Raw genomic sequence first — 14244 nt, 5'->3', positions numbered from 1 at the left:
AAATAATATTTAATGGTATAAAAATATATTAGATATATACTTATTTTATATATTTAAAATATACATATATAATATTATTCGATAAACAAAAGACAAGGAGAGGACAAAATCCATGTAAATAGGGATGAGGATATGCATTATCTTGCAACATACCAATCACACCAATATACACATTACCTCATCTGATTTGCTAAAATGCCTATTACAATTTTAAATTTTTACCAAAATGCCACCCGAATTCTTTTCCTCCCCAAATCCTTATAATTTTGTTCTCTACCATTTCATTGGTGTTGATTCTTTTTTCTAATTGCATAAAATTATTTTGGGTGTTTGTCTTTTCCATGTTTGATTGATGGAATGCAAGTGAATTAGTTTTTTCTTCCTCCTCCTTTTCAACTATTCCCACTTGGTCATGTTTTGGTTACCAAGGGAACAATCCAAATGGGCTGACAAATAGGGTTAGACTTAATAGTTTATGTCATAAGATTATATTTATATCATATCAGTTCAAATTTTATGTTAAAGACCTTAAACTTTAATTTAATCTGAATTAGAATCATATCAATTAACCTGACTTGTCTAAATTGATCTGAAATTATCAATTATTTTTATTTTTCAAAGTGTTTTTTTCATTTTAATTTTTTTGCTAAATTATTCAAACCTACTATTAATTAAATACACAATACAATATTTTGTCATTACATATTAAGAGCTTTAAAACTTGTCAATAATCTGACTAACCAAATCATATTCTTACTACTTAATAATAAAATGAAATATTTAAATAAAAATAAAATGTAATATGAGTACTTACAATTATATGTAATCTGTAAAATAATAAAGATACAATTATATGTAATCTGTAAAAAGATTTTAACTATTATTAATATTGTCTTTCAACATTTTTATAATTTATCCCTAACAAATCTAGTAAGGTAACAATTTTCTAAAACATTCTAGTCAATTCAGAGCTTGTTAGGTTACTTTTATATGAATTCTATGTTAGTGTATGCCCTAGGAACTGTTTGTGTTGTCGATTTTAGGGAATTTTATCTTATATATAATTTTTTAAATAATTTACTAATAAAGAAGTAGTTCATATGTTCATATACATAAGTTGCTTTCTTTATTTTGTGATAATATAAAGTATGTGTATGAAATATTCAGATGACTCACTTAATACAAACTGAATCATCGAATTGTTCCCTACGGATATGATATAACTTGGAGAATTATATCACATAGTAGACATACTGAATATTTCTATTGAATGTCATGAGATAACATTAGTGTGAGTGACGATGATGATTATATCATTAGGGTATTAATATGGATTAATCGTTAGAGAATCATTTTTCGAACATGACCAATAACGATAAGTTACATAATCATTAAATCGTAGTCAATGACTTGTCGTAAGATCGTACTAGTGAACGAAGTAATCCTTTGACCTGAGACATCATAGTTGATCCGATACGGATATTATGATTCATATGGTATACTAGTCATCTGCTATTTGTATGTGGAGAAGAATGATGATCAAGATGAGATCCATCAACTTGGAAAGTATTGGGTTTTGAATATCTATTGATTTGATATAGATTTGAGTTTTGCAGGGAATATTAAGAAATATTGAAAATCGAATCTTTGGTCAAAGTATAATGTAAATCATACGAAAGATGTTCACTATGACATGTTTTGAATATTTAAATCAATGATTCGTAAAGAATCAAAATTATAATTTTGACAATCTATGAGTCCAAAATTGATATAGACTGGACAACAGAAAAATATTACCTACATGGAATGTACGATTGGATATTTTAGGTTAGATGGAGTATTTCTTCATCACGGTTTAGGGGCTATGACACATTGCTAAATGTTTACCATAGTCGTTGAATTTTCAGATACATTTTCAGATCATCTAAAAAAAACTCACAACTGTGTCACAGTAAACCTAATAAGTTACACCAATAAACCAAGCTTACGAGAGGGAGAATTAATTATCCAGGGTTGACTAGCACCTTTCGAAGAATAATAAGAATCTTATAAAATGTTATATGGATGCAAAAATAACATCTAAAAAGTTAAGGTGTTAGTAAGATGAAATTAATGTGATTAAAATACATTAGATATATATATATGCATGAGAAATCTTTAAATCAACATTTTGGTAGGTGAAAAGTAGAATTTTAGAAAACTACAACTAACCACTATTATAAAAGAATGAAGTTAGTTTATTCAAAGTGAGTTAGTCTATTTTACACTAAAATTTCTCTCACTAAATTGCAAAACTCTCTCCCTTCTCTCTACCTCACAAAAATGGTTGTATTTTGGCTTAGTGGTGGACTTTCTTTGGAGGTTTTGCAAGTGGGAGACTCATTTCATCATCTTATATCCATTTAAGAGGCAAAGGAGTAGGTAAAATCCTTATCTTTTCTCTCTTTTGTAAATGCATGCTTTGATTTTTTCTCTCTAGACATATATGTTTGTTTTGCATCTTTTCTCTTCACCCAATCGTTCATTCTAATACCATCTGATTTAATTTCAAGTTGTATTGGATTAATCTAAAATAAATTTCATGTCAGGAAAATTCAACTCTAACTCGATTTTTTCATACCGTCTCGTGTTATATCAGATTAACAGATTATATTGAAAATTATTAGCTCTAATTGTGGTGGGGTGTTGTTTGGTGGTTAACTAAAAATGGTTTGTTGTTGTGGCTGGTTTTGGTCCTTCTAGTAGGGTGTGATTGGGTAACAAAGTAAGAAATAAGGAAATATAAAGAAAGAAAAGAAAAAAAACATTAAGGGGAGAAAGACAATAATAAGAAAAGACTAACAATTTGTGGTGATTTTAAGGTGGGTTTGTGGTTGAGTTTGTGGTGGGTTATTGGTGGGTTTGTAGATTTATAGGTGAGGTTGTGTTGCTGACATTATGGTGGTTTTTGAGTTTGTTTGTAACTGAAGTTATTTTTCTTTGGTTGAGAGGGTTCTATAGTTTTGTACGTTGTTTGTTATTTGTTTGACCAAATTGTAGTTTTCTAATACTAAACAAAATTGAGTTTTGTCATGGATTCTAACGCGAAGTTTTCAAGCTTGCATGGTAATTTTTAGATTTGAATCAAAGAAATGTCAAATACAAGGTACGAATAAGAGTCAAAATTACTTGAAAGGCATGGACAAAGATTTTTTGTCATCCTTGTAATGGGGGACAAAATAAAAATAAAGAAAAATTCTTCAACTCAAAGTCAAGGAATGAGATATTCGGTCTTGCCTCGCGTCATTGTCATCTCTACCATAGGTTTAAGATGATGGAAAATGATCGATATTGGCTGAAATTGACCAATATGAGACATCAAACACTTTTTTGGGAAAAAAGGGTGTTTGTAAAATTTTTTGGCTAACATCCCATTCCGACACTATGAACTTATACTTTGTGAAAAATACAAAAACCCCATTATAGGTATGAAAAGTGTCTAATACCCTTATGTTGCCTAGTTTTGTTAATTTCAACCATTTTTTTTTTTCATTTTCAACTTTGGATTACCTAATTAATCAAATTCGAATGATATATAATCCCATGTTTTGTAAAAACTATCAAAATATTTCAATTTTCATCGCTTTTATCTAAAAGTTAATCTAAACAACTCAACATCGAATTATATAGGTTTTAAGTGTTGAAGAATGAGTTTTTTGGTCTAAACATCGGAGTTGACCATTTGTTTAAAATTTATTTTGGCCTAATTCGACCGAATCTAGTTGATATGTATGTTTTGGCCAAAACTCATATTAAACCTTGGTCAAATGTAACAAAGTTAACACAAACAAAATACCTATATTCCACCTAAACCATGTATTTTCAATGTATCCACTGAAATATAAACTAAATCAGCTATATTAACAAAACCAATAAATTAAAAATAACTTAGTCAAGATGTTTCCTGTACATTTAGTTAATAATAATCACATATACCAAACTGCTTTCAAATACCAAAACTACCCTTCTCTCTCATGAAATTGTTAATAAGTCAATATTTTAAGTCCAAAAAAGTGCTCCTCCGAATTAGTAAATCAAGTTTCTTAGTTTGGACTTGGGCGTTCTAAACTGGAAAGATGAGTTTTACATTAATGTTATTGAATTTTTTTTTTTTTCAGAGAAATTTCATTAATTTTTTTTTTTGTTAAATTGAATTATGCTATTTCTGAAAAATTTCCTAAAAATACTTAATTTTCATTCTTGGGTTAAAATAGTACTTGAAATATATTATATAGTTTCTTCATAGAATCTAATCATTTGATTTAAATTTCATTCATTATATTAATATTTTATATTTTTATATAATAATGTTTTCATACTCATTGCGTGCGGGCTAAACTAATTGATGCAGTGGGTGACACGCTAAGGGCATTTTCGGTATATGAGTTGCATGAAAATTAAGTGACAGTGGCATCACTCGTAATTTATTCTAAGTATAGGGGCAACAAGAAACCAATAAGATTAAGACAATATCCATTCTCCGCTTCTATATAATCCCTGTAAACGCACCCCGGGCTGTCCTCATTTCATATTCTCCATTCTCTCACCTAGGGTTTGATAAAGAAACAGACACTCTTCAATGGCAGCTGTTCAGGAGGTCCAGAATGGAGAAGCAACCGAGAAGGTCCCCACTCCGGTCGTCTTCACGGCGTTGAAGCCTCAGCTGTTGGTGGAGGCACCGAAAGCGAGTGAAGCTGTTCAGTTCTACAAGTCCGCATTTGGCGCTGTGGAAAATGGCCGTACAATGCACAGCAAACGCAAGGCTGAGCAGGAGCTCCCTCTCATTCTCTCGGCGCAGCTCGAGATTGGCGGCTCCACTATGCTCATCTCTGACTCAGTTGACGACTCAACCGCTCCGTACGTTTCTCTTTCCCTCACTGTCTACCTATTTTATCAGATCTTGTAGCTTATATAATGTTGGAGGATTATCTCGCTTCATTTTACGCAACCATTTTTTTGTAGTTATTTATTTGTTACACATTTTTCTGCGTGCTGGAGTATCTGATTTGACGCTTTAGTTTGGTATTTTGGTTGAATATTCAGCTTGCTCATATTCTTTACTATCGTTAATGAAGATCCGCATAAATATCTCATATTCTTTAATAAATATTTAAACTACTAAACGTTGACTTATCGTGTGTGTAAGTTCTTCATCGGTGAAACTTGAGTCTCGTTTGACCGTGTTCGAAACATTTTTGTTTTTGTGTAGAGTGAAGAGCGTGACTGGCGGATGTGTGCTCTGCTTGGAAACTGAAGACGTGGAAGCTGCTATTGTCAAGGCCGTGAACGCTGGTGCTGTCAAGGAGGGCGAAATCATTGAAGGTGAAGGCGCGTGCTTTAGTGGGCTCGTCGGCAAGGTCAAGGATCCTTACGGTTTCACTTGGCTCATTTGCTCCCCAGTGAAGAAGTGCACTGACGTGGAAGGTTAAGAGTCGTCTGATCTAATCGTGATCTTGATCTTTCATGATCTCTTTTTCTTTCTGTTTGGCTTGAATGCACCTTCTGGTTTAGTCAATGAATAGGGCTAGGCTCTTGGTCTAAGTATTTCAAACATGCTTTTGGTTAATTTTGAACAAAAACTGACAGCTGGCAGTTCTTAACTACTTACTACTGGTATTATTGTTATCTTTATCATCTTCTATTACATTACCATAGCATGATTTTATATATATAAATGCGAACGATAGAATTAACTCTGACATGCGTGTGCCGGGGGGTGACGATAGGGTTGGTGGTTTATTGTTATGCCTCGTGTGAAGATAATATCTGGTGTTTAAGAGGTGTCTATTCGTTTAGTCTTTTACAGTTGATTTAATCAATAAAAAATGGTTAAGAAGGTAATTAATTAGTAATAAAATATGTTCGAGAAATCGAGGAATGAGAAAGAGGGACCTTGGGCAGTGTAAACGAAGGGTACGGCACCAAGTAAGATTTGACACGTGTCGGTTAATTTATTAGATACTGTGGCAATTCAGCGTGGGTTATAGATAGAAGTGGCGGGTGGGGGACCAGGGTTGGGAGTGGGGTACACGTCTCGTGGTTGTTGAAAATTGAAATAGTAAATATGGCTTGCTGTGATTGGTTGATCAGATACTTGGGGATTTTCTGATATTTACTCAAATGAAAGCGAACTACATAGAGTTGTTTTCCAATCAATTGCTTTTCAACCAAATATTGACAAGTTTACAATCGTAAATAGAACAAACCATGGAAAGGTACATTTAAAAGTAACGACAACCAAATGAAACATCGATGTGAACCAAAATGCCTCCTAAAGCCCTAACCTGTAATATAAGAAAGGTTATGGAACGTCAATTGATTTATTCTATGTATGATCATAAACAATGGAACGTTCAATTAATAAAATATCTATTACACTTAAATCATTAGGCGGCTTTCTTTCATTCTATTTTTCAGAAAGAGTAAATTAAGACTTTCCATTTCAAAATTGAGATTTGTGCTTTGAAAGTGTAAGGAGTGTTGTATTTGAGCCTAGTTGGATATGTTAAAAAAAAATTAATGTTGATTACCATAACAATGTGGACGGAGAGGTTGATATTAATTAACATTTTTTTAAATCTAACCAAACAATTTTAATCCACATGTTATGCAGCCAGGATCATTTTATAGAAATTACCCTTACAAGTAAGGGCTGTTTCACTACATTTCCTTCATTTCACCTGTTTACCTCTCCTACCTCATATTGTTGTCTAACTTTTTGACAATTTAAGCTGCAAATCTTTGGTTTTTCCCTTTTTTTTTTTTTTTTTTTTTTTCACTTTTGCGGTTATAATCATTTCTAAAATGGCTTCGCAGGTTAGTAATATGATCTTTTGTCACCGTTTTTAGGTTTGTTTTAGTTTGGTTAAAAAATGCAATTATTAGCTTGAATAGAGTGTTTTTAGTTTGAAAATTATTGTTAGTCGATGAAAAATTCTTATTTGTTAGTTTAAGGGGTGCTTTAAGTGTTGAAAATGTTATTGTGACTAGAAAATATAGATTCTATCTATAGGGTTTAAATTTTGAATTTTGATTAGTGAAGCTATAGTTTTTTAGTTTAAATTAGTTTTTAAATGTTGAAATATTGTTTTTGGTTAATCTTTTGACTAATTTGTTAATTTACACGGTGATTTTTATTGAAAATGGGATGATTTTCACCTCACCGATGTTGAAAGCATAGTGGGTGCATCGCACCTACCTCGTGTCTAAGCAAACTAATAGCCGAGACGCCTAATTGAAGGCAAAGTTATATTCGCCACACACCTAATCTCTAGATACGGTTCATGGATAATGTTCAAGTCCCTCTGAAAGAGTATCCTTAAACATTTCTAGGCGGGGTTTGGACAAATATCAATTTACTCCTTATGTGTTTGATCTAATAATTTCCTCTTTGAACAATGCTTGGTGCAGCGGTGACTATCATTTTGTCTTTAGTTAGACGTCTCGTCGATCAATTTTAATGGCAGTAGAGTAGATGTGGGGTAGGCATGATGTGCCTACTCGGTTTTTAACATTGGTGCGGTGAAAATTTTCCCTTTTTTACCAAAAATTGTCATTTTAATAAACAAATCGGTCAAAAAATTAACTATAAACAATATTTTAGTTTTTAACAATTAATTTAAAGTAAAAGAAAGAAAATCATTGATTTATTAATTAAAATTTAAAATTTAAACTCTACTGACAGAAATTCTATTATTTTTCTAATACCAATAATAGTTTCAATACTTAAATCACGTCTAAACTTAATAAATAAACAATTTTGGTAAAATATTTTTTCTTTGATTCAATTGTATAATGCACAAAATGTTGGGTGAAAATTGTTTAGGATGAATTTAAAAAAAAAAGGTAAATTGATTAATTGTCCTTTAAATGGAAGTTTTAATAAGATAAAATTTGGGGTACAACAGCATAGCATAGCACAACATCACTTGAATTAAAATTGTCAAAATAATAAGTGAATAATTATTACATAATTTTCATAATGATAATGGTGTTAAAAATAAAAATAAAATAAAGGAAAGAAAAGAGGTTACCTTAATCAGTCATTTTGGCAATCAGCAGGAAGGGTAAGGTTGCATTTGGAAGGCAGCTCCAAAGCAAGATCAGGATCAATCCCAAGAGCAGGCAGCCATGGCGAGGTTCTATAAGAGCACAAGCAAGTCAAGTTAGCTCCTTTAACAGCCTTGCAACATTCTTCCGATGGCGCAACCGGCTCCGGTTTCATCACCGATGGCTTACATGCCGTAATACCCTCATCGTCCATGTCGCACAATTCCAGAGCAGTGGAGGTTTCCACCTTTAATGACACTGACACCATTAAGAGCATCAAAATCACCATCTTCTTCATTGTCATCTCCCTGTTATGCAACCAGGTGTGCAGTCAGTGATATTGTGATTGAGTTTATATAGAGAAGGTAGGAGCCACAATTGATGTACCCGTGATTAAGAATTGGCAGGATATGGAGGTCACGGGAGTCGGTTGGTTCCACCTTTTTACGTCGCATCTATAATCACCTCTACATTTGCTTTAAAGAAAAGAATTTATATTGAATTCTGACAAATCATTCTGGCCCAACTTTTGATTTAATATATTATCGTATAAGAGGAGTTCTACCTGGACATGTGAAAGGAATCGGTCAACTCACGGTATGATCCGACTTTCTCAATTTTGGCACAATCCACAAGGATATGATTTGCAAAATTATGAATTGAGTCAAGCTCCATGTTGGAGGCCATAATGTTCGACTTCCAGGTTAGCTTGACACAACCAATGATTATAAATTAAAAAATTAAAAAATATTTTTAAAATTATGTAAAAAAACTTAAAAAAATAAAGAAAATACATAAAATAGCATACTAACTCACAAAAGCACGTGAGCTAGCCCAGTAAATTTTGTAGAGTTCTCAAAGAGGTCTTGGGCCATATCTTGAGTTTTATTACTTCTGTGGTTCATGACATGATATGGTTCATAGGTACAATATACCATGTTAAATTCAGTCTAACATGACTTATTATCGTGTCTAATGTTATATGTGGTCTCTACTCTTGATATATTGTTTATTGTGAATAAAATAAAAGAATCACTATTGTTTCTTTCGTTTTTTCTTATAGTATTCACTCTTTAATTTTAAAAAATTATATATTTTTTTTTGCCTTCAACTCAAATTATTTATCAATTTCAACTATAAAAAGTTAGTTTGATAATTTTTTTATCTTAAATATATTATTGGAAAAAAATAAAAATCTTTTTTTATTATTATTATTTTTTAATCAATAAAACTACGTGTAAAACTAATGACATATTACTATATGATTGTGTGTTAGTTTAATTTTAATTTTCAATTATCCAATCATACAGTAATATATTATTGTTTCTGTACATAATATTATTTCTTTTTTATTCACTTTACAATGTCCATAACCCCATCACAACTCTTTTTTTTTTCTTCAATCTTCATCTTAGCACATTTGACACATTCTAACAATCACTTATTCTTCATTTTTAAGCTTCAACCTCAAGATTGATTGTTGAACCCCTACCAACCAACGCTCTTTTAATTGAAATTGCAGCATTTTGATGTGAATTTAGTTGAGATAGTGCAATTAAATTGGGATCACACCTTTCATATGTGATGCCACTAAATTGCACAATCTCTGTGATATTCTTGACTGAGTCCTTGTGGACATAGTGGCAATTCTTCGTCTCATATTCCACCATCCAATATTGACAGTCATACCACAAGTGTGCTCCTCTAGGGAAGCATCGATTTTATCATATTTTTTGGCATGTTATCAAAACAACTAAGGCCATGGTTAAAGCAGTGATGAGAGAAATCTTATCGTGGTTGACATGGTTGATAATACTAATGTTGACTTGGGGTTTATACTGCTTGATTTACCATGATCGATGCAAATTGAGGATGATGATGAATGGAAAGGAAGAATGGCATAGAGTAGAAAGACATGAAATAGAATGGTGGTGGGGGAGAAAGATGGTAAAATTTGGTTGTTGAGAGGTCGATCACCCTACTTAGACTATATTTTAATTTATGGTGGTGTATGAATGATGGCAAGGGATGGTGGTGGCATTGGCATGAAAGAACGATGAAAATTGTGAAATAAATTATGAAACAATAATTTCATCATTTTAATGTTGTTATAAGGGTATAAATATAATTAAACATCCTCAATTCCTCTTAGAGACTTAACGGTGTTCTTGATAATTGTCTAATGATGCATATTCTCCTTAAAATGTATCTTTTCAAATATATATTATTTTTAAAGGGTATTCATCTAGAAAAGAGTGTTATAAGTTCGAAGCTTTATAGGTGGATCTTTTATGACCGAGTACAATCTAAAAATTTTAATACCAATCATTGAATTAGTCTTATCTAGCTTGAAATCCTTCTCGAATATCAATCAAAGTGGCAATTTAATATTAAAGAAACGCTCCCATTATTTTCTTCCAGCTAATAACCTTTATTATTAGACTTAAGAAAAACCTGTGGACTTCCTAGTGAACCAAGATCTCATCTATCCTATTTTCACATTCACTTTGATGAACATGCAAAACAAGTAGCTTAGGTAAGTCAACAAACCAATTGTTCAACCAATGACCTTAAGTCTTAGAGAAACAAGCCATATGCATCAAGTATGAATGTCGATATTAATAGTGTCTATTGCATATCATCAGTGAATTGACAAATGCACTTCTTTACTTTACCTCTAACACGATCCACTTTTGCTTTGGAAAGAAGCACTTCATATTTTAATTAAGTTGGATCCATTATGTAATAGAAATAATGCCATGATGAACAGGAGTTGTAGTTACTTCTACTACAAGCAGAAGCAACTAAGGCAGTTGGTTTTCGCTTGCTATAGAAGCCAACTGCCATTAATTTTTTTTAATTTTTCGATAATGTCGGGCTAGGCTAGACCGACCAATGAGTTTAATATTAAAGTCTACAACTAGCCCTAAAAAGTCCATGGGTCGGATCCAACATATTACAGTGTTGGGTCGGGCCTCCACTTGACCCGACCCAATTGACATGTTTAGTCTAAGTACAATTGATTTCCTTGAGTAAAGAGGCACTAATAAATTCAACCTAAGGTCTTGTTCTTCAAAAATCTTGGGACTTCAAGAACCCATCAATTTCCTTCACTCACACTTGCTTTATCTTCGAGTACATTACAATTCCAAATTACATGTATTTATTACAATAATAATACAACTTATTCTAATTTTACATCAACTAAATTAGAAATTTTCAGTATTATTCAAAAGAAGTGAGATGAGTTAGAATGTACATAAAAAGAATTGAGAGAAAGGTTGGACACACACGCCTAATTTAAAAGTGTTGCAAGTAGTCATTCCCAAAATAACTAGAAAGTGTCAAGCCATTGGTCAAAGGCACATGTATAGGATACAACGCTAAATCAACCAATCAAGCATGTAACATACCATTAATCAAAATTAATTAATTTGATTAATTATTTAACCATTTGTTCAAATTACATTGTATCCCTTTAAATTTATAAAAATTACAAAACATTCCCAAAAAGTTTTAAAGTTTCACTTCAGTCCCTCTTATGTGACAACATGAACTTGAACTTAGGAATAGATGTAGTAAGAACTAGAATGGGTGCTTCGTATATTCGAACAAGCATTCTACACGTTTAACATCTAGAAAGGGTGTTTTTCAAATAGGAACGAGCATTCCATTTGGAATCCGTCTTCCATAACTTAAATCTTTTGTTTTAGACTTTTATTCCAAATTTGGATAGAACCATGAACAACCGATGGAACAAGCTTGTATCAAGAAGGACAACCAATTTTGGAGAATGGAACAAGTGCTCTCTCTTTGGAATGACATGTGTGTTTATTGTAAAACTGCACAAAAGAGGAACGACCACATGGAACAAGGTTGTTCCATTTGGGAAAACTATTCAACCTTCTATAAAAGATCATTTAATGAGGTACACTTTCCATGAATAGAACGACCATTCTCGACGTAATTCCAAATTACTATAACAACACAAGTTCGGATTTCTACCTAATTTTCTTTGCCTCAATGAGTGAATAGGGTATGGAAAGCCATGCCTATTGTGGTAGAACAAGCCTAACAACTTTACCCCTCAACCACCAAGCACGACAACACATAATGGTGCAAATTGTAGCAACAATGTGGTTATGCTTTGGGTTTTATTCCAAATACAAAATTATTCAAAAAATGACAATTAAAAATTTACTCAACAAATCAGAATAAAAAAACAACGATTAGAACAATCTTTTAATCCTTTAAATCCCTTACATGTTATCAATCGAACCAAACACAATTACTAATAAATCAAATAAGACTCAAAACAAGTAGTTTATCATTCATTACATTCGAACAAATAAAGTGAAAATAATATAATATCCTTAAGCTCTGATACCACTATTAGGAATCCCAAGATGTTTGAACAACAAAAACACATGGTTTCATGTTAGAATTCCCAACCAAATATAGGGGTAAGATTGAATGAAATTTTAATGAAAATGAGTTTAGATGAATACATACTTACCTTTGACTGGTTTAACTTTCTCTTTCAAAACTTCTCCTTGGTGCTTTTGCGAACTTGCCCAAGTGTAGGACAATACCTTTTTGTCTTGACAAGACATCAGGATCCAACCACCTAATGTGAAGAGGATAAAGGGGACTTTGTTGGGTGCTAGTGCAGCTCTATGGCTGATCAAAGAGAGAGGATGCGAGAGCTAGGGTGATTGAAAAGCACCATGCATAAAGGTGATGATCAAGGATGAAATATTTGTCTAAGAAGAAAAAAATTGGAACGATTGTTCTGGTGATGGAACAATCATTCCATCTTGATTCATCCTAAGTCAAACCTTGGTTACTCAAAAGTGTAGAACGAGCATTCCTTGAAAAAGAGCATGCTTTCCTCAATGCAAAAATCAGAACAACCATTCCTTGAGATGGAATGTGCATTCATACTCCTCATAACTTAATTCTAGTTCCTCTTTAATCGGGTTATCAATAGTTGGTACCTTAAGTAAGCAACTAACTCACTTACGTCCGATGTGTACATAGGGTTATTTGTGCTCATAACATTAGTATTTTTTATGTCTTTGGTCACGAGAATATTGATGTTATAGATATTTTTAAAATAATCACCCAATATGCATGTAAAGTCTTTACAATCAAGATATACATTGACTTTCTCATTATGATTGTATCATTTTAAAGATATCTATCTTAACATATATGAAATATATGTGCATATAAAAAAAACGTGCTATTTATAAATATATAGACATGATATATTTGTGACATTTATCACCAATATGATTAACTTTAAAGCACCAACTCTTGTAGCATTCTAGCTTATTTACTTAAAATGCCAGCATTTTCTTCTCGCGATTCAAAGCTTCCCTAGTTTGCTATAGTTTGTATCTGTTTATCCTAGTTTTTTGTTCAAAGAAGCAATCTCATTGTTTACCTTGAATTAGTCAAAATATGCGAAAATATGTACTTTTCATGCGCAATTCTTTTCTTGATAGCAAAATTTCTTACTTTTCTCGGGTTGCGCTTCTCACCTCTCTGCAATCTTCCTCTCTTTAAAAAGCTCAATTAGAATTTTTAACGTATATTCACCTTCTTTATTTTTGTGGCTTTCTTTGTCTGTCTCTCTATATATCAACCGGCTTCTTTCAAATTTTAGCGATCCTTTTGCGTCCTCACCTGGCGTATAATTATTGTACGAGATGTTGTATGGTCGGTAACTTTTGACCTTGGTTGTTTCGGTAGTATCAGCTTTAGCTAAGTTTTAAGATGACAAATAGAGGGCTTTGGCTACGATGGTGTTGGTTTTTTTGGAGGCACAAGTGAAATAGAAGACACTGGTGGTGGAGAAAAGGGCTTATTATGTTGGACTGTCATGTTGATAGAAACCTGAGGGAGTAGAGGTTGGCTAATTTCTTGAAGAGAAATGTTGTGCCAACAGTCTTGTTCTTTGAAGTTTTAGAGGTAGGATTGTATGGTTTGTTAGGAGGACTAACCATGACTTCACGCTTAAGCCTACAAGAGTAGATGGTTGGTTAGCCGGACTAGTCATGGCTTCTTATAAAGATTAGATGATTAATGAGAGTTTTTAAAATCAATGTTGCATCAAGGAGAGAGCAGAGAACGTGTAGGAGGAAGATGGAG

The 14244-nt window shown here is 32.4% G+C and overlaps 2 protein-coding genes across 2 annotated transcripts; one reads left to right on the top strand and one right to left on the bottom strand.

Moving 5' to 3' along the window:
- Positions 1-4530: 4530 nt before the first annotated feature.
- Positions 4531-5664, top strand: LOC123195873 (uncharacterized protein At5g48480). Its single transcript, XM_044609739.1, has 2 exons — positions 4531-4896; positions 5249-5664. The coding sequence occupies exons 1-2, from the start codon at positions 4619-4621 to the stop codon at positions 5466-5468; spliced, it is 498 nt and encodes a 165-aa protein (XP_044465674.1). The 5' UTR covers positions 4531-4618; the 3' UTR covers positions 5469-5664.
- Positions 5665-7897: 2233 nt separating this feature from the next.
- On the bottom strand, positions 7898-8442 carry LOC123195990 (putative lipid-transfer protein DIR1). The gene has a single exon (XM_044609868.1). The coding sequence runs from the start codon at positions 8390-8392 to the stop codon at positions 8078-8080; it is 315 nt and encodes a 104-aa protein (XP_044465803.1). The 5' UTR covers positions 8393-8442; the 3' UTR covers positions 7898-8077.
- Positions 8443-14244: the final 5802 nt, after the last annotated feature.

Source organism: Mangifera indica, chromosome 14, assembly GCF_011075055.1.
Source record: "Mangifera indica cultivar Alphonso chromosome 14, CATAS_Mindica_2.1, whole genome shotgun sequence".
Classification (NCBI taxonomy): domain Eukaryota; kingdom Viridiplantae; phylum Streptophyta; class Magnoliopsida; order Sapindales; family Anacardiaceae; genus Mangifera; species Mangifera indica.
The sequence above is the reverse complement of the archived record's forward strand: the minus strand, read 5'-3'. Positions and strand labels throughout refer to the sequence as shown.

Coding starts and splice junctions, on each gene's coding strand:
- LOC123195873 (XM_044609739.1), top strand. CDS start 4,619: ATGGCAGCTGTTCAGGAGGTCCAGAATGGAGAAGCAACCGAGAAGGTC. Junction 4,897..5,248: donor GTTGACGACTCAACCGCTCC/GTACGTTTCTCT, acceptor GTTTTTGTGTAG/AGTGAAGAGCGTGACTGGCG.
- LOC123195990 (XM_044609868.1), bottom strand. CDS start 8,392: ATGACAATGAAGAAGATGGTGATTTTGATGCTCTTAATGGTGTCAGTG.